Genomic DNA, 23910 nt, shown 5'->3' with positions numbered 1-23910 from the left:
TAGGTGTTTTCAATTTCTTGTGCAGCCATGTATTTTTAATGTATTTACAATTATATTATGTACTTACATTGAACTTACTAAATAAAACCATGCACGTATGCATGCACGCTTTTAATATATAGATGATTTACCACCCCCTGCTGGATTGGTGTGTGAGTCCAGAATGTTATTATCAGCGTCCATTGTTCAGTGTTCTTAGCCAATATCCGGAGTTTCTATCAACGTTCCTTTTTTGGCGGCATTCATACTTGACCCAAAATACATAAGAATACTAAGCGGAAAATATAAGCTCTCCACAGTTTCTCAGTGATTGAAGCCCCCCCCACACACACACAGAGGCCACTTGGCTATTATAACACTATTATAATATATGGATGTTAATGTCCAAATATTTATGTATTTGACTGTAAAAAGTACTGCACATTTTTACCAAAGCACAACTTTTCCAAATGCAGTTTGAAAATTACCCCTCGATACCCCTAATGTTCACAATTAGTTTCATAGTGACTACAATGTCAATGTTCTTCTCAGCAGTCTGTCATTTTTAGCACCCCCCCCCCCCAAACAAAAAGAGCTGAGACAAAAATCATTAAAATGTAATTTTTATTAATTTAAATATAAACAATCTTGAAAATTTCAAGTAAATATGGACCAGGATGTGCTCTGGATCAACCTTCAACAAACCCAGCCCTCAAAAAAATTCAGAGAAACTCCATGAGTTATAAAAGCTTAATGACTTGTAAAATGTGAGCTCTCTTAGTGAATCACTGAATGACAATTACACATCAGCACCCCAATGGACTGCAGGTAATCTACTGTTAAAGTGACAAGTACAGCTCCACAAAGCTGCAGGAAACAGACACACAGACAAAAAAAAAAAAAAAAAAAGCTTTAAAGCAATTACACCAGTGCATCCAAAACATTTATCCTTAAAAAAAAAAAAAAAAAAAAAGTTTTGCTGTTAGTTTTCCTTCAGAAGGAGATAATGGGATGTGTGACTACACACATCTGTATTGCTTCAAGTGTAATACTTATCCTGTAATGAAACAAATACCAATCTTGCTGTGAGCACTTATCTACATGATGTGAGCAGTCACACCTCAATGACATTTTTAATCGCTGTAATTTGCAATGTGTGACCATTACCAGCTACAGTGACCTCAACTGGAGTCCCACCATCAAATATATTTTTGTCTGGACACACATTCAAACTTGGAAGGCACCTGGACCTGATGTGACGATTCCACACCAATCTAGGACCACACATTCAAGTGAATCATCTCTAATAATGTGTTATGGCTCGTACACTGTCCAGTGCTTATATGGACTGGGTGTTGGGTAGTGTTGTGGAAACCAGCGGCTTAGGTGCCTTTGCTCACGAGGAAAGGATTATTGACATTGATGTCGCATACAATTCTATGATCTTTGGACACTCTGATACACTTGAGAAGCTCGGTGAGGAATCAGTGTCTTGGTTTGGGATTGTCAAGGCTAAGATCCAGGCTTTCAATGACTTCCTGGACTCAACCATCAGAGGTACATCTGTATGTGTCAAAAGTGTTGAACTTGTACAGACCTTCATGTCTCTGGGTCTTCAGCCTTGAGATCCTCAGATGCTTGGGAAGAGCTTATAGAGTCATGAGGTCGCTGAACAGAGCTGTTTTTGGTGATACAGATATCTTTGCAGGGGAACAAAGGTACAGGTCTTTTGGGTCCTTGCGCTACCTGTCTTACTATATGGTTGTAAGACCTGGATGCTAACCAGTGACCTAAGGTGATGACGAAACACCTTTACTACTCGGTCTGTCTGGAGGATCATTGGGTACTGCTGGAGTGACATGGTGTCAAATGAGTGGCTACTTAGGAAAAGTAAGGTGAGGAGTATCACTTCCATGGTGAAGGAATGTCAGCTATGACATTTTGGCCATGTGGCACGTTTCTCAGAGGATGATCCAGCACACAGGTGAGTCAGTGTTGAGGTGGCTGGAGAAGGCCAAGAGGATGCCCAAGTTTCACCTGGCTGTGTCAGATGGTTGGTTGCCATTCAGGACCCAGAGCAGTTCCATGATGTGTTGTCACAGCACCAGCATATTCTCCAGACTTGACTTGATGTCTAATATTGAAACCTGTGAAAAGCACACTGATAGGGCATGTTGTGGCTGACGTGAACGATCTCACAGCGGGCACACTAGCAGAGATCAGATGCAAATCAGCTGTACAACCACACACAAGTGACCTAAATCTAACGTGAAATCAGCTCAACATTTCTTAAAAAAAAAGATCTGTCAAATGTCTAATGTCAAAACAGTTATATTCAGGTCACTGCAGCTGATAATTTGAATGAAGCAAATACAGCTTCTCCTGTCCAACATTACGGAATCTTCTTCATTCACTCAAATAAAGAGAAGCAAATTGGACAAAGTATATGAAAGTTTTTTTTTTTTTTTATCCAGGAGAGTTTTCATAAAGGTAAAGCATGGTCATGTCTGAGAAGGGGGGGGGGCACACAAAAGACACAAATGTGAACATACCTTGTGCCATCAGCACAAGTAAGCACAAATCATAATCAGATACAGTATTTTTAAAAAGATGCAAGATAAGAATCAGAAAACATACAAAAACGGGACATGCAAATATGAGAGCTCCGACGGATGAAAAAAAAAAAAAAACTGCACAGAATGTAAAATACAACACAGCTCAAACGCAACTTGTATACTGCCAGCTTGACGTTGTGCAGCTATTTTAATCCCCGGGGTACTAACGCCGAGTACTTCCAGTAGGTGAGCTAGTGAGAAAGCAAAAACAAGACATTACTTTCAGTACGAGGTCTCTTAGATAATAAACCGACCCTTTTATTATTTTTTTTAACTATATGGATTTGAATGACATGCGATTACACCAATCATGCTTGAACCCTCGTGCGCATGCGTGAGTTTTTTCACGCGTGTCGGTGACGTCATTTCCCGGTGGGCAGGCCTTGAGTGAGATGTGGTCCCGCCCTCTCGGCTGAATTCCTTTGTTTCACACGTTGCTCGAGACGGCGCGCGTTGCTTTATCAAAATTTTTTCTGGACCTGTGAGGAATATCCGAGTGGACACTATTCGAGAAATTAAGCTGGTTTTCTGTGAAAAGTTTAACGGCTGATGAGAGATTATGGGGTGTTTCTGTCGGTGTAAGGACTTCCCACGGAGCGGGACGTCCTGCAGCGCTTCCAGGCGCTGTCGTCGGCCTGTTTCGAGCTGAAAACATCCTAATTTAAGGCTTAATTCACCCAGGACATCGTGAGAGAACAGAGAAGATTCAGAAAAGGCTGGCATGAGGAATTTATGCGGACATTCCACTGTTTAAGGACATTTTTTTAATGAAAGACGTACGCGCAAATTCGCCGAGTCGTTTCCGTGACGACTCGGCAAATCTGTGTGCGCCGCGACAGGAAAAACACCTCCGTGTTGAAAACCATTTGTAGAATTCAGGCGGCTTTAATGGCTTTCAACAAGTGAGTAACTGAGAAATTGTTTAACAGCTTGGGCATGTTCCAACTTGCCCGTTAAGATTTCCAACGGAGGTGTTTTTCCTGCCGCAACCCCCCGCGGTCGGGTCCAGCCCGACATGCGACTCTGCCCGCACGTTCTTTCATTACAAAATGACCGTTAACAATGGAATGTCCGAATAAACTCCTCATGCCGACTTCTTCTGAAAGTTCTCTGTTCTCTGACGACTTACTGCGTCAACAGAGCCTGAAATGTGGAAGTTTTCAACTTGAAACGGCGAGACGCTGCCGCCTCGAAGCGCAGATCGCCGTCAGGCGCCGTGGACCGTCCTTAAAGGGACACTACCAGACCAAAATCTCTCATCAGCCGTTAAAATTTTTACCGAAAACCAGCTGAATTTATTGAATGGTGTCCACTCAGTTGTGCCTTACAGTTTTGAAAATTTTTTTATCAAACAAAGCAACAGTCTCTGAGCCATTCCTAAACAATGAAAAAAAATCGACGAGCGGGTGGACGACTCCTCACTCAAAGACTGCCCACAGGCGAATGACGTAACCGACAGGCGTGAAAAAACTCTCGCATGCCCACGAGGGTTCAAGCATGTCTGATGTAATCACACGTGATTCAAATCCATATGGTTTTTGAAAAAAATAATAAGGTCGGATACTTTTCTAATAGACCTCGTATATCAGCATCATGGACAGTGCGAGTGTGCATGCAAGTGAGTAAAGTACCCAGGATAGGGAGGCGGTGGCGCATCATGATGGCCACTAACTGCAATGGCCTGCTCATAGGAGGGCAGTCCCGGGGAATCTAAGTTATCCACAGGGGGTTGAGATGCTGGCGGACGCACAGGCTGCAGGGAGACCTCCTCCAGCCTTTGCATAATCAAGGAGGCGTTACTCCTCCTTGGTCGCACCCGAACGGAACTACATGAAGCACACATTATGTAAACAGGAGATACGGTCAGTTTCACCACGTTGCTAAATGTCCAGATGTAGAAGAAGAAGAAAACACTTAATCCTATATGGAGCAATGTGCAACAGACAGGAGAAGACACAGTAATATACACAGTAGGGCAGCTATATAAAATGACATTTTATCATAAAACACTCAATTTTACACAGATACATCATAAAAAGTCATGTGAATGTTAATTGTTAGCATGGCCTCTCATGTGATGTTAGCAACTTCTAAAACATGACATTTTCGAGACACGTGAAGGATTAAATCCACCGTGAATTACTGCTTTAAGGGGCTCACTGTGGTCAGGTCATCAGCCAGTCTGAAAATACACTTAAAACTTTTAAAATAAATAAAATTACTACTTCTTCTTGTGTATTGTATGAACTGCAAATCATCTTTATCTTAGTGTGTGGAATCATTGCATTAATTGTTCTATTTCAATACAATAAAGAACGTGAAACAATAAAATGAAGAATCCAAACTGTACAGTATCTTAACACTATTAGGAAACAGCACAGGTTTGACAGTTATAACACAATCATACAGCACTTTGACTAATAACTCAACCCTGAAGCTATGCAGTGACTTGGCTTCTGAGTTTCTTTTTTCAAAAGATAAATGACAGAATCAAACAACTCCACTACTTCTACACCTGACATGTAGAGAACAACTTCTGGTGAAGGTAAACAAATAACTCTATATAAAAGACAAGTGTTTGCTGGTTGGTTACCGTTTAGAAGTTGGGAACTACGGGCATAGAAAACAAAAAACAAAAATTCAAGCACATGGTTGTTTTAAGCCATCAAAAAAAAAAAAAAAAAAAAGTTTGTTTACAGCCTAATAACCACCACACTGAAAACCTTGGTAACTATTCTTTTACCAGCAGACACGGGTATCTTCAAAAACCTCTGTCTTTATTACAAGTGTCATTTTCTATCTTTTCTTGCACACTGAAGCCATTCTAAACACAATTACATTGATAAAATGTACAACAAATGGTGTAGTGGTCCTTTTAATGGTTAACTCCAAAAAATACAATCTGCTTCATTTTTGTGAAGCAGATTTGTGTACAAGCTTTATTTTTCCAGGTGACTGATGATGAGATGAGTAAGAGTGCCTAATCCCGTCAAAGAAAACCTCCAACTTTATCCAAAGTAAAAGCCTGAAATCATCTACACCATTGCCACAGCCCGTTGAAATATTTGATTCTAACATAAATGTTTCTTTGATCTGATATTTTGTTTATAGTACCACGTGATAGCTGCTTTCCAGCCATCCTGTATTCAAATGGAATAGATCTTTAATGTCCACCATGGTGGAAATTTTTCTTAGGCTCATGAGACATGTAACACAGTTGGACATACAGATACATTCATGAAATCTCTGAAAACATGCAGAATAAGAGATTAAAAAAGGACAATTAATAAACAGTAAAGTGATGGTCTAGTGGTTAAACGTTGGGCTTGAGACCAGAGGATCCTCAGGTCAAACCCCAACTTGACTGGAAAATCGCTAAGGACCCTTGGGCAAGGTCCTTAATCCCCTAGATGGTCCCGGTGTGTAGTGAGCACCTTGCATGGCAGCACCCTGACATCGGTGTGCGAGTGTGTTTATGTGAATGTGAGGCATAATTGTAAAGCACTTTGAGCGTCTGATGCAGATGGAAAAGCGCTATATAAATGCAGTCCATTTACCATAAAATACATAAAACAGCAGCTCGGTCAAGTATGTATGTTGTCACTGTTTGGTTAAGAATGGTGATAGCATTTGGAATAAAAGATTTTTTAAAACCTTTAAAAGACCATTACATCATTTGTTGCACATTTTATCAATGTAGCTGTGGTTTGAATGGATTCAGCATGCAAAAAAAAAAAAAAAAAAAAAAACCCAAACAAACAACAGCAATCAGAGATTTCTGACACCTGCCAAGGGTTGATGAGGACTCAAAATAAAAGATATGTGATTTACATCATGTCCCGGATTTTATCTGGATCCAGATTCCACAACACAATGCAATAATTGCATGCTGATCCAGAATGCCCCTGACTGATCTAAATGTTGCAATCTGATATTTAATTCACAAGCTGAAACAAAATAGTGTCTTCCTGATCTTGATTTTACATCGTGATATTGTATGTTTCTGGTGCAGAACCTACATATTGATCTGGCTCACTCCCAACATCCAACACAGGATCTTCCTTTGTACAATATCCACATATGATTTAAATTTTGTCAAGGTCCATCAAGTAGATTTGAGATGATCCTCAAATGGTGAAAATGTAAGAAATGATCCAGAATGGGGATCTTGAACCCAATCACCTCTAAAATTTAATGGAGTGTTCCATGCCCTAATATCTACCTGTGGCGAAAATACGGTGAGAATCTGTGAAGTAGATTATATAGTGATATCTTTATCCAGAATCCCGACCCAGATCACCTCCAAAATTTAATGGGTTCTTCCATGGCCTAATATCCATCTGTGGTGAAAATTTTGTCAAAAGTCTGTGCAGTAGTTTTAACGTAATCCTGCCTAACAGACAGACAAATAAAATAAATGCAGATGATTTGATTACATCTTGGTGGATGTAAAAAAAAAAAAAGACAACAGAAAACAACACTATGCATTTGTATGACATGTAGTAATAAAAATAAAACATTTTGATATTATGCCATCATGAATTTTGCTGAACAGGCTACATTTAGCGCCCTGGCAAAGGTTTTTGAACTGATTTGATTTTTGATTGTTACATCTGCCAAGGATGTAATAAAATCATCTGTGTTCATTTGTCTGTCTGTCTGTCTGTTAGCAGGATTACGTCAAAACTGCATCACGGATTTTGATGAAATTTTCCACACAGATACATATAAGGCCATGGAAGACTCCATTAAATTTTTGGAGTTGTTCTGGATCCAGATCCAGATTCTGGATGTTTGTCTTTATATAGGCTTTGAAGGATTACGTCAAAACTACTTCACGGATTCTCATCAAATTTTCACCAGAGATACATATTAGGCCATGGAAGACTCTTGTCTTGTCTATGCAATTATCTTGTTTAACTATGCAATTGTCTCAGAAGGGGGGGGGTCAGGGCCTAAACACAGTAGTGTTCAGAATAATAGTAGTGCTATGTGACTAAAAAGATTAATTCAGGTTTTGAGTATATTTCTTATTGTTACATGGGAAACAAGGTACCAGTAGATTCAGTAGAGTCTCACAAATCCAACAAGACCAAGCATTCATGATATGCACACTCTTAAGGCTATGAAATTGGGTTATTAGTAAAAAAAAAAAGTAGAAAAGGGGGTGTTCACAATAATAGTAGCATCTGCTGTTGATGCTACAAACTCAAAAGTGTCCATCCATCCATCCATCCATTTTCTTCTGCTTTATCCGGAGTCGGGTCACGGGGGCAGCAGCTCAAGCAAAGCCGCCCAGACCTCCCGATCCACACACACCTCCCCCAGCTCCTCCGGGGGAACCCCAAGGCGTTCCCAAGCCAGCCGAGAGATGTAGTCCCTCCAGCGTGTCCTGGGTCTTCCCCGGAACCTCCTCCCAATGGGATGCGCCCGGAACACCTCTCCAGCGAGGCGTCCAGGGGGCATCCGGAAAAGATGCCCGAGCCACCTCAACTGACTCCTTTCGACGTGAAGGAGCAGCGGCTCGACTCCGATCTCCTCCCGAGTGACCGAACTCAAAACTATTATGTTCAAACTGCTTTTTTAGCAATCCTGTGAATCACTAAACTAGTATTTAGTTGTATAACCACAGTTTTTCATGATTTCTTCACATCTGCGAGGCATTAATTTTGTTGGTTTGGAACCAAGATTTTGCTTGTTTACTAGTGTGCTTGGGGTCATTGTCTTGTTGAAACACCCATTTCAAGGGCATGTCCTCTTCAGCATAAGGCAACATGACCTCTTCAAGTATTTTGACATATCCAAACTGATCCATGATACCTGGTATGCGATATATAGGCCCAACACCATAGTAGGAGAAACATGCCCATATCATGATACTTGCACCACCATGCTTCACTGTCTTCACTGTGAACTGTGGCTTGAATTCAGAGTTTGGGGGTCGTCTCACAAACTGTTTGTGGCCCTTGGACCCAAAAAGAACAATTTTACTCTCATCAGTCCACAAAATATTCCTCCATTTCTCTTTAGGCCAGTTGATGTGTTCTTTGGCAAATTGTAACCTCTTCTGCACGTCTTTTATTTAACAGAGGGACTTTGCGGGGGATTCTTGCAAATAAATTAGCTTCACACAGGCGTCTTCTAACTGTTACAGCACTTACAGGTAACTCCAGACTGTCTTTGATCATCCTGGAGCTGATCAATGAGGAAGCCTTTGACATTCTGGTTATTCTTCTATCCATTTTGATGGTTGTTTTCTGTTTTCTTCCATGCGTCTCTGTTTTTTTTTTGTCCATTTTAAAGCATTGGAGATCATTGTAGATGAACAGCCTATAATTCTTTGCACCTGCGTATAAGTTTTCCCCTCTCCAATCAACTTTTTAATCAAACTACGCTGTTCTTCTGAACAATGTCTTGAACGTCCCATTTTCCTCAGGCTTTCAAAGAGAAAAGCATGTTCAACAGGTGCTGGCTTCATCCTTAATAGGGGACACCTGATTCACACCTGTTTGTTCCACAAAACTGACGAACTCACTGATTGAATGCCACACTACTATTATTGTGAACACCCCCTTTTCTACTTTTTTTTACGAATAGCCCAATTTCACAGCCTTAAGAGTGTGCATATCATGAATGCTTGGTCTTGTTGGATTTGTGAGAATCTACTGAATCTACTGGTACCTTGTTTCCCATGTAACAATAAGAAATATACTCAAAACCTGGATTAATCTTTTTAGTCACATAGCACTACTATTATTCTGAACACTACTGTATATCAAACCACGTCTGTGCAAAATTTGGTCCTTTTACCATAAACACACAGTCGTAGTGATTATTTTACACATATCTGCCCTACAAACAGTAAAATATTTTTACACAGGCCGTGTGCAGTAACATTAGACAGACAAGAACAGTAATTACAAATGACACTGAAAATCTGTGGTGCACACGAAGAGCTCTGAAATACACAACATTTTAAGCAAGTTATAAAAACAACTTGAAGTTAGAAGTTGTTCAAAGTTGTGTAATGTAGCCAGAGTTGGCCTTCACACTCACCTGGCACGACTGAAGCCATCCTTGAATTTGCCTTGACAGAAATACCAGAGCAGAAGTCCGACAATAACAACCGCCACTCCTGCAGCAATCAAGCCCACCAAAAGAGACGTCACATCTAGTCGTGAGGGACCTTTAACATTATCTGAGGATCGCAGCACACCACAAAACAATGAACAGAGCCTCAATGTTTACACTACAGAGTACTAACAGTCATGTGATTACTACAGAATGGTGTTGGTTCAGGATAATTCTCCAACCTCAGGGCAAAGCTGGAGTACAGGGCTGTTTTCATTGCAAGTTAGTCAGCACTAGGAGAAGAGTCGGCGTCCTCTTGGCCTTCTCCAGTTACTGGGGTCCTCATCACTGAGGCCCCTGCATGCTGGATCATGCCCAGAGAAATCTGCCACATGACCAAAATGTCACAGCTGATGTTCCCTCATACTGCAAGTGATACTCCTCACTAGAGTCTTCCAAAGAGATCCTCTAAAGAGACCTCGTACCATGCTCCAAACAGATTTGGCAGACAGTACACTACTGTTTGCATTTCTTGTGAGTGATACAAATGGAAGTTCAAGATGTATTCATGTATTCTATCCGATGACTTGTTGAAAGAAAACTGGCTGTAAAAGTGATGATTTGGATTTTTTTTGTAACTCATTTTCTTTGTCCAATTACTTATAGCCTCTGAAAATACAATTTTTTTTATTTTCATTTATATAGTGCCAAATCACAACAGAGTTGCTTCACACAAATGTGGTCTAACCTTACTAACTCCCAGAGCAACAGTGGTAAGGAAAAACTTCCTCTGAGGAAGAAACCTCAAGCAGACCAGACTCAAAGGGGTGACCCTCTGCTTGAGCCATGATACAGACACAAATTACAGAACAATTCACAGAAACAATTCACAAAATGAATATACAGGAAATGCTGTTGGTGCACAGGACAGGAGGGTTTCCTGCACAAATACAATTCCCATCTCTGGATGGAGCTGCACCTTAAACTGCTGGGGGGTTCCCATGATGCACTGAGTGTTTCTTTCTCTTTTTGCTCTGTATGCACCACTCTGCATTTAATCATTAGTGATTGATCTCTGCTCTCTTCCACAGCATGTCTTTTTCCTGATTCTCTCCCCTCAGCCCCAACCAGTCCCAGCAGAATCAATCAATCAATCAACATTTATTTATAAAGCGCTTTACAGCACCGACTGGTGTCCAAAGTGCTTAACATTAAAAACACAAATTTACAAAAATAAAACACATATAAAATAAAATTTTAAAACAACACATAAAAAGAACATAAAAATAACAGAACATGTCACTTCCCCACTAAGTGTTAAAAGCCAGTTTAAATAAATAAGTCTTTAACTTAGATTTAAAAAGTGCTAGGTCAGGAATAGTACGTAACTCAAGAGGTAGCTCATTCCACAGTCTGGGGCCAGCTACCGCGAAAGCATGATCACCCCAGCGTTTATATCTTGACCTTGGAACATCTAAGTAAAGCTGGCCAGACGCCCTTAATGTCCTACTGTAGGTGCTCAAAGTTAAAATTTCAGACAAGTAGGGAGGTGCAAGGCCATAAATAGCTTTAAAAACAAACATTAAAATTTTAAAATCAATTCTAAAACGAACTGGAAGCAGAAAACTGCCCCTCCCTGAGCCTGGTTCTGCTGGAGGTTACTTCCTGTTAAAAGGGAGTTTTTCCTTCCCACTGTCGCCAAGTGCTTGCTCACAGGGGGTCGTTTTGACCATTGGGGTTTTTCTGTAATTATTGCATGGCTTTGCCTTACAATATAAAGCGCCTTGGGGCAACTGTTTGTTGTGATTTGACGCTATATAAATAAAATTGATTTGATTTGATTTAAACAGAGAGAAAAAACAGAACCAGGCATCTGAAAGACAAGAAATACTGTATAATTTGTCAGCATTAAACAACAAGAAAAAACAAGAAATACTAAGGTGATCGCCGGCCACTAGCCCTAAACTTCACTAAAAGACGCAGTAGTTAGGTAAAGTTGAGGCTGCGGCCCGCTCAGATTCCTAATAAAATGAATTAAAAGAGTAAAAAGCGTAAAACAAAACTATACCAGTATTCTAGCCATATGAAAGGGAAAATAAGTGTGTCTTAAGTCTGGACTTGAAAGTCTCCACAGAATCTGACTGTTTTATTGATGCAGGGAGATCATTCCACAGAACAGGGGCACGATGAATGAATGAATGAATGAAAACTGTTTATTTCGAACATTTGATACAACAACAATTACAAGATCGATCAGTAAAGACAACAACAAAAAAGTTCCTACTGTGTACCCAACATGTCCGAAAAGGGGTAGGGTGAAGCATCAGCTTATTTATCCCTACCCCTTCTTCCCCACAACCAGTAATACCCTTTGCCACATATACACATAGATTCCTACACACCTAAACCGATATCAATATATATACATATACATACACATACACATATATATATACATACACACATCAACATACATACACATATACATACACATATATACACATATACATATATACACATATATATACACAACATAAATATACACCTACACATACCTACTTACATACAAAATACTATATATTTACAAGCCGAAGCAAAAACAAAAACACCCTAACCCTCATTACCCTTCCTCCTCCCTATACCTAGAAAAAACCATATTTTTGTACCGCTGTTTGAACTGGTTCATGCTTGGACATTGCTTGAGCCCCACTCCCAATCTGTTCCACATCCTCACCCCACAGACAGAAATACAGAAACCTTTTAATGTTGTTCGTGCCCACTGATGCTTTAAATTAAATTTCCCCCTCAGACTGTAATCCCCTGATCTGTTAAAAAACATATTTTTAATATTTGCTGGAAGTAAATTGTTATTGCTTTATACACAATTTGTACTGTTTGAAAATGAACCAAGTCTGTGAATTTTAAGAATTTGGATTGTAAAAATAGTGGATTTGTATGATCTCTATAGCCAGTATTATGAATAATTCTTATAGCTCTTTTCTGCATTACTGATAGTGATTGTGTTGTACCTTTATAAGTATTACCCCATACCTCTGCACAGTACTGTAAATATGGTAAAACCAGTGAGCAGTAAAGAATGCGGAGTGAGTTGTGGTCCAGAATATGTTTCGCTTTGTTTAGAACTGAAATGCTTCTTGACAGTTTACTTTGTATATGTTTATATGAGTCTTCCAGTTTATCTTATCATCTATTATCACCCCCAGAAACTTATTTTCATGTACCCTTTCAATATCTACCCCCTCGACTTGTAACTGAACCTGTATGTCTGTATTACAATAGCCAAATAACATGTATTTTGTTTTACTTAAGTTTAATGATAATTTGTTTCTGTCAAACCATATTTTCAATTTTCCCATTTCTATACTGATCCTCCTCAGTAACTCCTGCAAATCCCCCCCTGAACAAAAAATGCTTGTGTCATCTGCAAATAATACTAATTTTAATATTTTGGAAACATTGACAATATCATTTATATAAATTAGAAACAGTTTTGGACCCAATACTGACCCCTGTGGGACGCCACAAGCATTGTCCAAGCATGATGATGTATATTCCCCCAACTTCACAAACTGTTTTCTGTTACTTAAGTAGCTTCTCACCCAGTGCAACACCAACCCCCTAATCCCATACTGTTCAAGTTTATTGATTAATATGTCATGATTAATTGTATCAAAAGCCTTTTTAAGGTCTATAAATATTCCAACTGAATGTAATTTGTGGTCTATGGCGTTTGTAATCTCCTCAACTGATTCTATTAATGCAAGTGATGTTGAACTATGTGCTCTGAATCCATATTGACTATCAGTAAGTAATTTATGTTTATTTATGAATTTGTCTAATCTATTATTGAATAACTTTTCTAATAATTTGGAAAATTGTGGAAGCAAAGAAACAAGTCTATAATTTGTGAAGTGGTGTCTATCCCCAGTCTTATACAGCGGCACAACCTTAGCTATTTTCATTTGATTGGGAAATTTACCGGTTTGAAATGATAAGTTACAGATGTATGTTAATGGTTCTACAATCCATTCAATGACCTGTTTTACCACCACCATATCAATTTCATTTAAATCGGTAGATGTTTTATATTTACAATTATTCACAATGTCTATAATTTCATTTCCATCCACTGCTGTGAGGAACATTGAACAGGGATTTCTTTCTATAAGATTATTATCCCAATCCTCAGATTGGGAATCGGGAATTTTTTCTGCCAAGCTTGGTCCAATATTTACAAAAAAATTATTAAAACCGTTGACTACCTCATCCTTATTTTCCTTCTTGACATTATTATCAATGAAATACTGAGGGTAACTCTGTTTTTTATTACCATTTTTGATAATGCTATTTAATATATCCCATATTCTTTTAATATTGTTTTTGTTATTATATAATATGTTACTATAATATTCCTTCCTACATACCCGTATAATATTAGTTAATCTATTTTTGTATTTCTTATATCTATTTTCTGCCTCTTTAGTCTTTAGTTTTATACAGTGTATTTTTCTTATTACATGCATTTCGTAACCCTTTCGTCATCCATGGTCGAGCTTGGATTTTTTGTTTTCTGTAGTCTTGTTTAATTGGACAATTTTTATCATATAATGATGTAAATATTTGTAAAAAGTTTCATATGCACTATCAACATCACTTTCACTGTATACCCTTTCCCAGTTTTGCTCCTGTAAATCCTTCTTTAGTGTGTTCATGTTTTCCTCTGTCCGCACTCGCCTGTATTTTATTTTCTCCTCTGGCTGATTCCGCCGATGATTTCTATTATAAACGATGAAAACTGGTAGATGATCACTAATGTCACTGATTAATAATCCACTCACAGTGTTATTCTCAATATCATTGCTGAATATATTATCAATTAAGGTAGCACTATGGGATGTAATTCTGCTTGGCCTGGTGATTTTTGGATATAAACTCATACTGTACATTATACTGATAAATTCATCTGTTATTTTATGCTTATTTGGATTGAGCAGATCAATATTTAAGTCACCACAAATGAACACAGTTTTTTATTAGTTTTTGAGAACATTTTTCCCATACAGTCAGTGAATGTTTCAATACTAGATCCTGGTGCTCTATATATACAGCTGACTAATACATTTTTGCTTTTTTCTTCACATATTTCAATAGTTATACATTCTAATAAGTTATCAATCACAGTTGTCATATTGTCTACTATTTTATAATCCATGTTCTTATCCACATACACAGCCACTCCTCCTCCACTCTTATTTTTTCTGTTTACACAATTAAATTCATATCCATCCAGTTCAAAATCCATTCCTTTATCTTCATTGATCCATGTTTCTGATATAGCAATTATGTTAAATATTTTTTTAAACTGACTTAAATATTCTTTAATGTTGTTAAAGTTTGCATATAGACTTCTGCTGTTGAAATGGATTATTGATAATTTGTTATCCGTTCTAATGATCCGATTAAACTGTTCATCTGTATAATAGCAACAACTGTCATTGATATTTGAGAAGAAATTATTGTCCGGGTCTATATCGTGCTCCAAGTCCAGTACATTGTGGTCTGTGTATTTAAATGTTCTCAGTTCTACTTTTCCATGATCAGCAATCCTTTGAGTTATATCCTTCTTGTCTCCAGATGTAGATGAATAGGTAGTAGATGAATAGGTTCCTCTGGTCTGTGTCATGGTGTTGTGATGTGTTTGTGTCCTCATACCTTATTGGTCATATTTGTCCAGATCCTCGCTTTAAGAAACACTATTGTTCATATTTGTCCAGCTCCTCGATGTTCCTTATTGCCATGACTTTTGCTTGTTCTGGTGATCCGTTCAGTTTGATGAATATTTTACAGTTTGAAGTCCATGTGTGCTGGATTTTTCCCTGTTTCTTCAAGAAGCGTGCTTTCCTGGCGATGTCGGTATTCCGTTTGGTGAGATGTTCATTGATGAATACGTTTGTCCCTTTCAGTTTTCTTCCTTGTTTTAACAGTGCTGTTTTGTGTTTTCTGTTGATGAATCTCATGATGACGGTTCGTTTATCACCGTCATTTCTCCGGGGCAGAGGGTGGCACGCTTCAATGTTATTTAAATCCATTTCTATACCTTTAGATAGGAGGAAATCAGCAACCTGTTTTTCCACAGAGCTGACCTCCTGTTCACTGGGCTCCCCTCCGCTCTCATCTGTTACCGCCCGTGCGTAGGACCGTGGTTTGATATGAAGACCTGTGATGATGACGTCGTTAATTCTGGTGTATTGCTCCAATTCAGCCACTCTATTTTCCAGCTGCACCAGATGCCGGTCTTTCTCGGCATTCTGGAGCCGTAATGCCTTCACCTCCTCCACCAGATCCATGATTGATTTCTGTTGCTGCTTCACAACAGAAATCTCCTCTGATAGAAAGTCCAGAGATTTTTTAATATCGTCACCTTCCTCCGCTGTCAGAACCTTCTTAGGCCCCATGGTTGGCTTATGAGCAGCTTGTCGATCGCCGATGTTAACAGCCTGCGTTGTTTGTCACCGGGATGGATCTGCACTGCGCTGGTGCCGCGCGGCCTCGGTGTTTCCGTGCTGATGGATCCGCGGTGGCTGCACGAGGCCTCGGGGAAGCGGCACTCGTGACGCGCGGCTCTAATGACGCAGCGCGCGGCCTCAGTGAATTCACCACGTTGAGCCTCGGACGTTGTTGCTGTCCAGTCGCGGGGCTAAGTTGCCGGTTGAGGTGGTATTCCCACTGTCCGGGTTGGCAAACACCGGCGTGGCAGATGGCAACTACAAACACCACCTCTGAAAACTCGGGTACAAACTTTTTGCAGCTCGCTCTGACGACACGCAGCTCTGACTGACTGTGACTGACGCCGTACTCAAGAGAAAGCTCTGTGACCCGCAGACTTCTTATTCACCCTACGGACACAAAGTAGTCCTGCATCCTGAGAACGCAAACCCCGGGCTGGTACGTAAGGTTTAATTAGGTCAGCCAGGTAGGGAGGTGCCAGTCCATGAACAATTTTATAGACTAGTTGCAGAACCTTAAAATCTGATCTCACTGGGACAGGAAGCCAGTGAAGGGATGCCAAAATGGGTGTAATGTGGTCGAATTTTCTGCTTCGTGTCAAAAGTTTGGCTGCAGCATTTTGAACCAATTGGAGAGCCCTAATGCTAGACTGCGGTAAACCAGAAAAAAGAACATTGCAGTAGTCCGATCTAGAAGAGATAAATGCATGGAACAGGGTCTCAGCATCAGCCATAGACAGGATGGGACGAATCTTCGCTATATTTCTCAGGTGGAAGAAAGCAGTCTTCGTAATATTTCTAATGTGGAGGTCAAAGGACAAGGAAGGATCAAAAATTACCCCAAGGTTCCTCACTTTGTCAGTGTGATGTATGACACACGAGCCTAAGTTAAACGTTAGCTGGTCAAATTGATGCCGATGTCTCACTGGACCAAAAACCATCATTTCAGTCTTATAAAAGTTTAAAAGTAGGAGGTTTCTAGACATACAAGTTCTCATTGATGCAAGGCAATCTTCTAAGGATTTTATGGGAACGAGATTACTAGCAGTTGTTTGTATGTATAACTGAGTATCATCAGCACAGCAGTGAAATGTAATCCCAAAACGCCGCAATATGTGCCCAAGGGGTGCTATATAAAGGGAGAAAAGCAGGGGGCCTAAGACGGACCCCTGTGAAACCCCAAATTTCACGTCACTAAGGTTAGAGTTAGTGTCACTGTAGAAAACACAGTAAGAACGACTGGTCAAGTATGATGTCAGCCATGCAAGGGCACTCCCAGTAATCACAAAATGATTTTCCAGCCTATCAAGTACAATATGATGATCCACTGTATCAAATGCAGCACTGAGCTCTAACAGCAACAGAACCGTAGTGGTGTCCAAATCCATTGTAAGCAGATCATTATTCACCACTTTAGTGAGAGCCGTCTCTGTGGAATGATATTTTCTAAAAGCAGTCTGCAGTGGCTCAAAGAGATTATTCTCAGTAAGATAGTCTACGAGCTGCCGTGACACCACTTTTTCCAGAATTTTAGAGGAAAATGACAGATTTGATATCGGCCGATAGTTTTTCAATACACTAGGGCCAAAGATTTGAAACATTTAGGCACAAATCCAGAAGTTAAAGAAAGATTCATAATTTCCAGCACAGTCGGCCCAAGAGTGGCTACAGGCCCTTAAACAGTTTTGTTGGTATAGGATCAAATAAACAGGTTGTGCTTTTTGTTGACATTATGAGTTTCGTCAGCATGCCTAGAGAGATACTATCAAATTCTGTAAATCTAGGTCAGAGGTCTCAAACCGGTTCCAGAAAGGGCCAAGAGGGTGCAGCTTTTCTGTGCAACCACCCACTCCACCAGGTGATTTCAATGATTAACATCACTTTGAGTGGGTGGAATTAGTTAATCAGTGAAATCACCTGGTGGAGTGAGTGGTTGCACAGAAAAGCTGCACCCTCTTGGCTCTTTCTGGAACCGGTTTGAGACCTCTGATCTAGGTAATACCTCAGTAATGCATCACTACTCTTAGCTTCATAGTGGAGTAGAGCAGAGAAGGAATTTCTTTCAACAAAACAGATCAAATCCAGGCTTGCATCTCAGATGTACCTTCTGGCAATTTGTAGCTAAACTTTCAGGTCTTCTTTTTAAGAAAATCCTCCTCTGTACCACTTCATCATGAAGATGGATAACTGGTGATACAAAATGCAAAGCTTGCACTGTGCACAATTTCTCCAATCACAGCCACGTAAGCCTATAACTTCTTCTGGGTTGTCTGGGTGTCTTGGTGGCTTTCCTCACTCTTCTCCTTCTTGCACACTTACTCAGTTTTTGATATTGTTTGTACTTCTTTGTAATTAATGTAAATAAAGTCTGAAACACATTCAGTGGCAACTTTACCATCAGAGAGCCTCGTCCAAAAACGACTCCAAGCTGTCAGTGATGTTAAAGGGGCCAATACACAGTATTAAGAACAGGGGTATGTAAACTTTGGATCGGGTTCATTTGGGTAGTTTCTGTTGTCATTATGATTTGAAAAGAGTAAACACTGTTGTTTGCCAATAAATGGCTTCACCCAAACACTAACCATGAGTAAAAAAAGTTTTTGTGTTATTGTTCATATTCTGTGAAAAATGGCCAAAAAAATAATAATAATAATAATCTGCCAGGGTATGTAAACTTTTGAGCACAACTGTACCTTTCTGTAAAGTTTGGTGGTGATCAAAGCCTTCGCATGCATATTTTTATGATCTGCAAAACCAAGGTCGAGTCAGCAAGATGGCAGACATGGCGAAACTGACTTTTTTTTTACCTTGGAAACTACTGTCAGAAAACAGTGTTTATACGACAGATCTCTGCAAATCACACATTTAAATAAGATAATTAGGTTTGACAGAGTACCATCATTTTGAAATGTAAACAATGAGAGACTGGTCACGGCTTTCTGGTGTTTGTCCCTTAAAACACGCAGACACAAATTACCAAGATATTCCCACCTTCAAACGCTCATAACTTTCCTCATATTTGACATAGAACAAATGTTTAAACACCATTTGAAGGTCTCTATAAGCTCTTTTGCAACAACCATTTCTGTTACAATTCCTTGTACACTCTGCACGGCCTTTGACATACAGTGTTGTCAGGCTGTGATCAGGAATTTGGTATTGGCTCAAGCAGCATTTAGATAAGTCTGTGAATCTCATCATATGTGAAATCAAACAAGTCCAGAATCAGAACCCACTGGTTACAGATGTTACAAACGAACTTCTCTGTATAATTTTTGTAACTGCCCAGATATGTACCTATGAACATATCATGTGTCCATGTACTCTTGAGTCTGGAATAAAGTAATTGTTATTATCATCATCTCTGTGGCAGAGGTAATAATCATCAATTTTAATTTTTGCAATTTTAATTTTTATTCCAAAACTTAAATTCAAAGATGTTTGTATTTATTTATTTTTAATGACCTGTCACGGCCCACGCTTTAGGAATGATGAACTTCATTCATTCATTGTCTACCACTTAGTCCAATTAAGGGTTGCGGGGGGCTGGAGCCTATCCCAGCAGTCATAGAGCGCGAGGCGGGGTACACCCAGGACAGGACGCCAGTCTGTCACAGGGCTACAAACAGACAAACAAACACGGACAATTTAAAGACCATAGCCGGCGCCGTGAGGGGGCGTTTTGGGGCGACACCCCCTCACGTCATCAACCTCGCCCCCTCGGATGTTAGAGATATCAAAAAAATAAAAAAGAAAAAGAAATACTGGAAAATATAGCAAAATATTAGTTATTCAATAATATCATGTATTTAACAAAAAAGTCAAATTAAGAACTAAAGTAATTAATTTTAAAACAAACGGATATGGCGTGTGTCTGTGTTCAAGGGATTTGATAGGTTGAGGGTTGCGCTCATTAGTGCGGCAGAGGGCGGTGCGTTTCCAACGCGTCGTGACATCAGACACGTCGCTTCGGAAGCGGCAAGGGGGCAGAGATTGCTACGTCACACTCTGGCTGTTTCCACAATCTGAAAAAAGTTCAGCGATCGCCGTCTTGAACTTCGGTCGCCTGAACCACAAAAAAACCTTTAAAAAACAGCAGTAGAACGATTCTCCCATCACCCTGCTGGGAGAAGCTTTTTTCAGCTACTTTTCAGAGTGACGCTGACAGAGGGAGGACTGACGACTTGGTGGGATATCGATCGAACCGCGACAGCGGGCCGACCCGCACGGAGAAGCCGGCCTTCAGGCATCATCACTGTGCAGAGCGATCCAGGCCGCCGGGGTGATGGAGCAGACCCACTCAGTCCGAAATCTTCCACTTTTTGGATATATGCGAAGTCCCAGTTTGCCCAACAGAGTTTAGTTCTGCAACTTTACTGAGGTGAGAATAATGTAAAAATAAAACGTGACGTTTACTGAACTGTGAAGGTTTAATGATCGGCTAACGTTAGTGTAGCCTTTTAGCACAGTTGATATGAGTGAACACTTTAATTTGTAAATGGTTCAGTCTTTTTATTTTTACCAAATAAAGCTACAGCTTTTTTCAGACACCACAAAAGCTCAACTTTAAATAACTTATTTTTTCGGGCGTTTTTTCCATCGTTTTTGCCGTTTCCCCCCCCCTTTTTTATGTATAAACTGTTTAGTGTTTCTTTATATTTAAAGAAATATTTTTATTTGTCCCAATCAGGAACATTTGCTGTGCAGACAACCAAACTTCCATTGATGAGCTGAACAGCACGAAGTCCAGTCGAAAGAAAACATCTCTGCTTTTCAACAACATCACCAGAGTTCAAACCTGCAGAAGAGACCTTCATCTGGTCCCGAGAATCCAGCAGAACATCACCTGCTTCTAAATAAAAGGCTCTTTAAACAGCAACTATTTTATTATTTTTAAAAAGCTGTTTCATTTTATATTTTAACAATAAATGAACGGATCATTAAAAATGTCCACGAATCAAAGTCAAAAGACATTTGCACAGGTAGAAGCTCTCCACTTATTGTGCTCAAATTCATATTTTAGAAATGACTCTGTCCTGATAACAACATTAAAGGCAATTACATATTGTAGCGACCCTGCAAATATGTTCAGGCTGAAAATGTTATGAGATGTTCTGGGTTACTGACTGTAAATGCATTGTTGTGTGTGGGGTAAAAGACAGGTATGTGATTGGACGAGATGGGGAGGGGCGGGCTATAATGTGTTGGTGTGTACGTGCAGATTTTGCCTCCGTGAGTGTTGAGCTGTGTAGTAGCCGCTCGTGCAGAGACACCTGTATTGGCGTGGTTGCGGCCGACAGTAACCATTAAGTTTCCATAAAGAGACGGTTGTTCGCGTCTATCTCGTCCTTCATTTCGTCACGTCCAGCTAGACGCGACAATATTTTGATGAAATTACAAGTTTAAATGACTATAAAAAAATTCATCATGAGGTTTATGTCACAGAAATCCTACTTTACAATCACACTGCAGTCATTGTTAAATTATTTCCTTTTGCATTTATAATAAACATTTGTATTTATTTAGTGTTTGTTTTTCTGGTTGAAATAAGATATAAATAATCTACCAGACTTAAAAAATATACAAGTTTCCATGTTATTTTATTTGTCTAAAAATAAATGTCTGAGGTTCCTTATGTTAAACAAGAAATGATCTAATCTGAAATAACAGGTGGTTTTAATTTACAGATGAAATGTTTCTAAAGAACCATGTATTGATTTATTTAGCTATTTTAATTACAAGTGTACTTTTTTTTAACAGTAATCAGAAATTTTGAGGTAACAAACAACAACAAAAAAACATTTCCAATGATTTTTCTTCAGAAAACTGCTCTCTAAATGAGCAGTCCTGTCACACGTTAATGTTTTGTGCAGATCATTGGTTTCTGCACCAATCGGATTGGTCCAATCCATTTTGTACAGATCAGTGGTTTCTGCCACGAGTCTTCCGTGTTTTGGCCCGACGCGTCGTTCCTATTGGACAACACGAAGGTACGTCACAGCCCAGAGTGTCGAAAGTTGGCGCACCTCATCTCGACAGAACACCGGTCACTTGACCGAGGGTCTATACGTTCAAATAATAATTAAAAAATACTGTCATCACTCTTTACTCTTACTCAGTCAGTCTCTTACAACGGTGTAGCCTAAATACACAAGCTTTCCAGGAGCGCACCCAATTCATTATGCACGCTCAGAGGCACGTCTCCTCTGGTGCGCACTTTTTTTTGGGGGGGGGGGGGGGAGCGACCCCGCCCCCTGTGATAAACTCATCACCCCCTTAATATTTTTTTTCTGGCGCCGGGACTGTTAAAGACTCCAATTCAACCCGCATGTCTTTGGATGTGGGAGGAAACCGGAGCACCCGGAGGAAACTGACGCAAACACGGGGAGAACATGCAAACTCCACACAGAAAGGCCACGGGAATTGAACCCACAACCTTCTCGCTGTGAGGCAACAGTGCTAACCACTAAGCCACCGTGCTGCCCGGAATGATGAACTTGATTTTTAAAAATGTAACATTTTCTCCACATGCCAAAATACTTTGAAACGTGAGTCTTCTTACCTTCAGTGTATTTCTTCCAAAAGTCATCCTGCAGAAGTAAAAAAACATATAAATATACAAAACCAGATGCTGCTCGTACTCAGAGTGACGTCAGTGGGTACCGCCCACTTATTACCGTCGCCTGCGTGTTTTCGAAGACCTCTCGTGCTTCTTCGTAGTTGCAGACTTCTTCGTAACACTCTCTCTCCAGATCTCCGGGAACGAACATCTCGAAATCAAACCGGTTGAACAGCAGGTGGCGCCCCAGGTACGAGTTTGCATCTCCGTCACCCAAGAACACTGACACACACACACACACACTTAAAAACCAAACCCGACACACGTCTTCAAGATCACAGCAGTTTGGCCTGGCCGCGGTCAAAGGTTAATTCTCACCTCTCTGATCGTGAGCTCCGTGTTCTTTGCGTGGGGTCATGCACGCTCCGTGTCCAAAGGGCAGCAGGTGAAACAGAATGAACACATGAAACAACATGATCATCCGTTCACCTGTGCGCCGGAAGCGACAAACACAGCCAACAGTAAACAAAAAGTTGTTATCCGATCATCTCGTGTGTAAATGTGGTGTTAAACACGGCCCGAGTTCACGAGCAGCGCGTCCACAGCTCGACTCTGGAATCAGGAAACCAACAGTCACAAACAGCTGTCTGATCTCTAATTACGTCGGTAAAAGTTCGACACGGATCATTGTTTGTAGGATTTACAACCTGTGGAAACAAAAACGCCCCACAGCGGTCAGAAACCGAACGAAACTCTTCTGTTTACTAGTTCAGACCGAAACCACCTGCGCAGACCTGACTAATCGATCACCTCCTACCTGGATGTCCCGCGATCTGCCACAGACAGACGCGTGTCAAACCACAAAAATGAAAGTTATTTTCTTTAAAGCCCGTCCGCTCAAGAGGAAATAAAACCTCCCTGCATTTTTGTTCTCCACCTGATTGTGAGTCACACATACACACCACTACACCCAGCAACTTACTACTCACATATTCAACTTTCTATCTGTATATATTTAATTTAATTCGTTTTCCTTACAGTTCATATGTAGAATAAAAAAAATGCAAAATTATATTATTGACTTCCGCTCAAACAGATGAGGAAGTTTATAATGTGAACACCTGTGTAGATATTACAAAATTAAAGGTATTTGTTGGGC

At 40.0% G+C, this 23910-nt stretch overlaps 1 protein-coding gene across 1 annotated transcript; it reads right to left on the bottom strand.

Moving 5' to 3' along the window:
- Window positions 1–588: 588 nt before the first annotated feature.
- On the bottom strand, window positions 589–23576 carry prrg4 (proline rich Gla (G-carboxyglutamic acid) 4 (transmembrane)). The gene is made up of 6 exons (XM_034188759.1): window positions 23130–23576; window positions 22870–23033; window positions 22755–22782; window positions 9651–9792; window positions 4226–4420; window positions 589–2785 (listed from the first exon to the last, which is right to left on the bottom strand). The coding sequence occupies exons 1-6, from the start codon at window positions 23230–23232 to the stop codon at window positions 2758–2760; spliced, it is 660 nt and encodes a 219-aa protein (XP_034044650.1). The 5' UTR covers window positions 23233–23576; the 3' UTR covers window positions 589–2757.
- Between the last annotated feature and the right edge of the window lie 334 nt (window positions 23577–23910).

Source organism: Thalassophryne amazonica, chromosome 2 (assembly GCF_902500255.1).
Source record: "Thalassophryne amazonica chromosome 2, fThaAma1.1, whole genome shotgun sequence".
In the NCBI taxonomy this organism is placed as follows: Eukaryota; Metazoa; Chordata; class Actinopteri; order Batrachoidiformes; family Batrachoididae; genus Thalassophryne; species Thalassophryne amazonica.
Note: the sequence above shows the minus strand (reverse complement) of the source record. Positions and strands in the feature narration are given on the sequence as shown.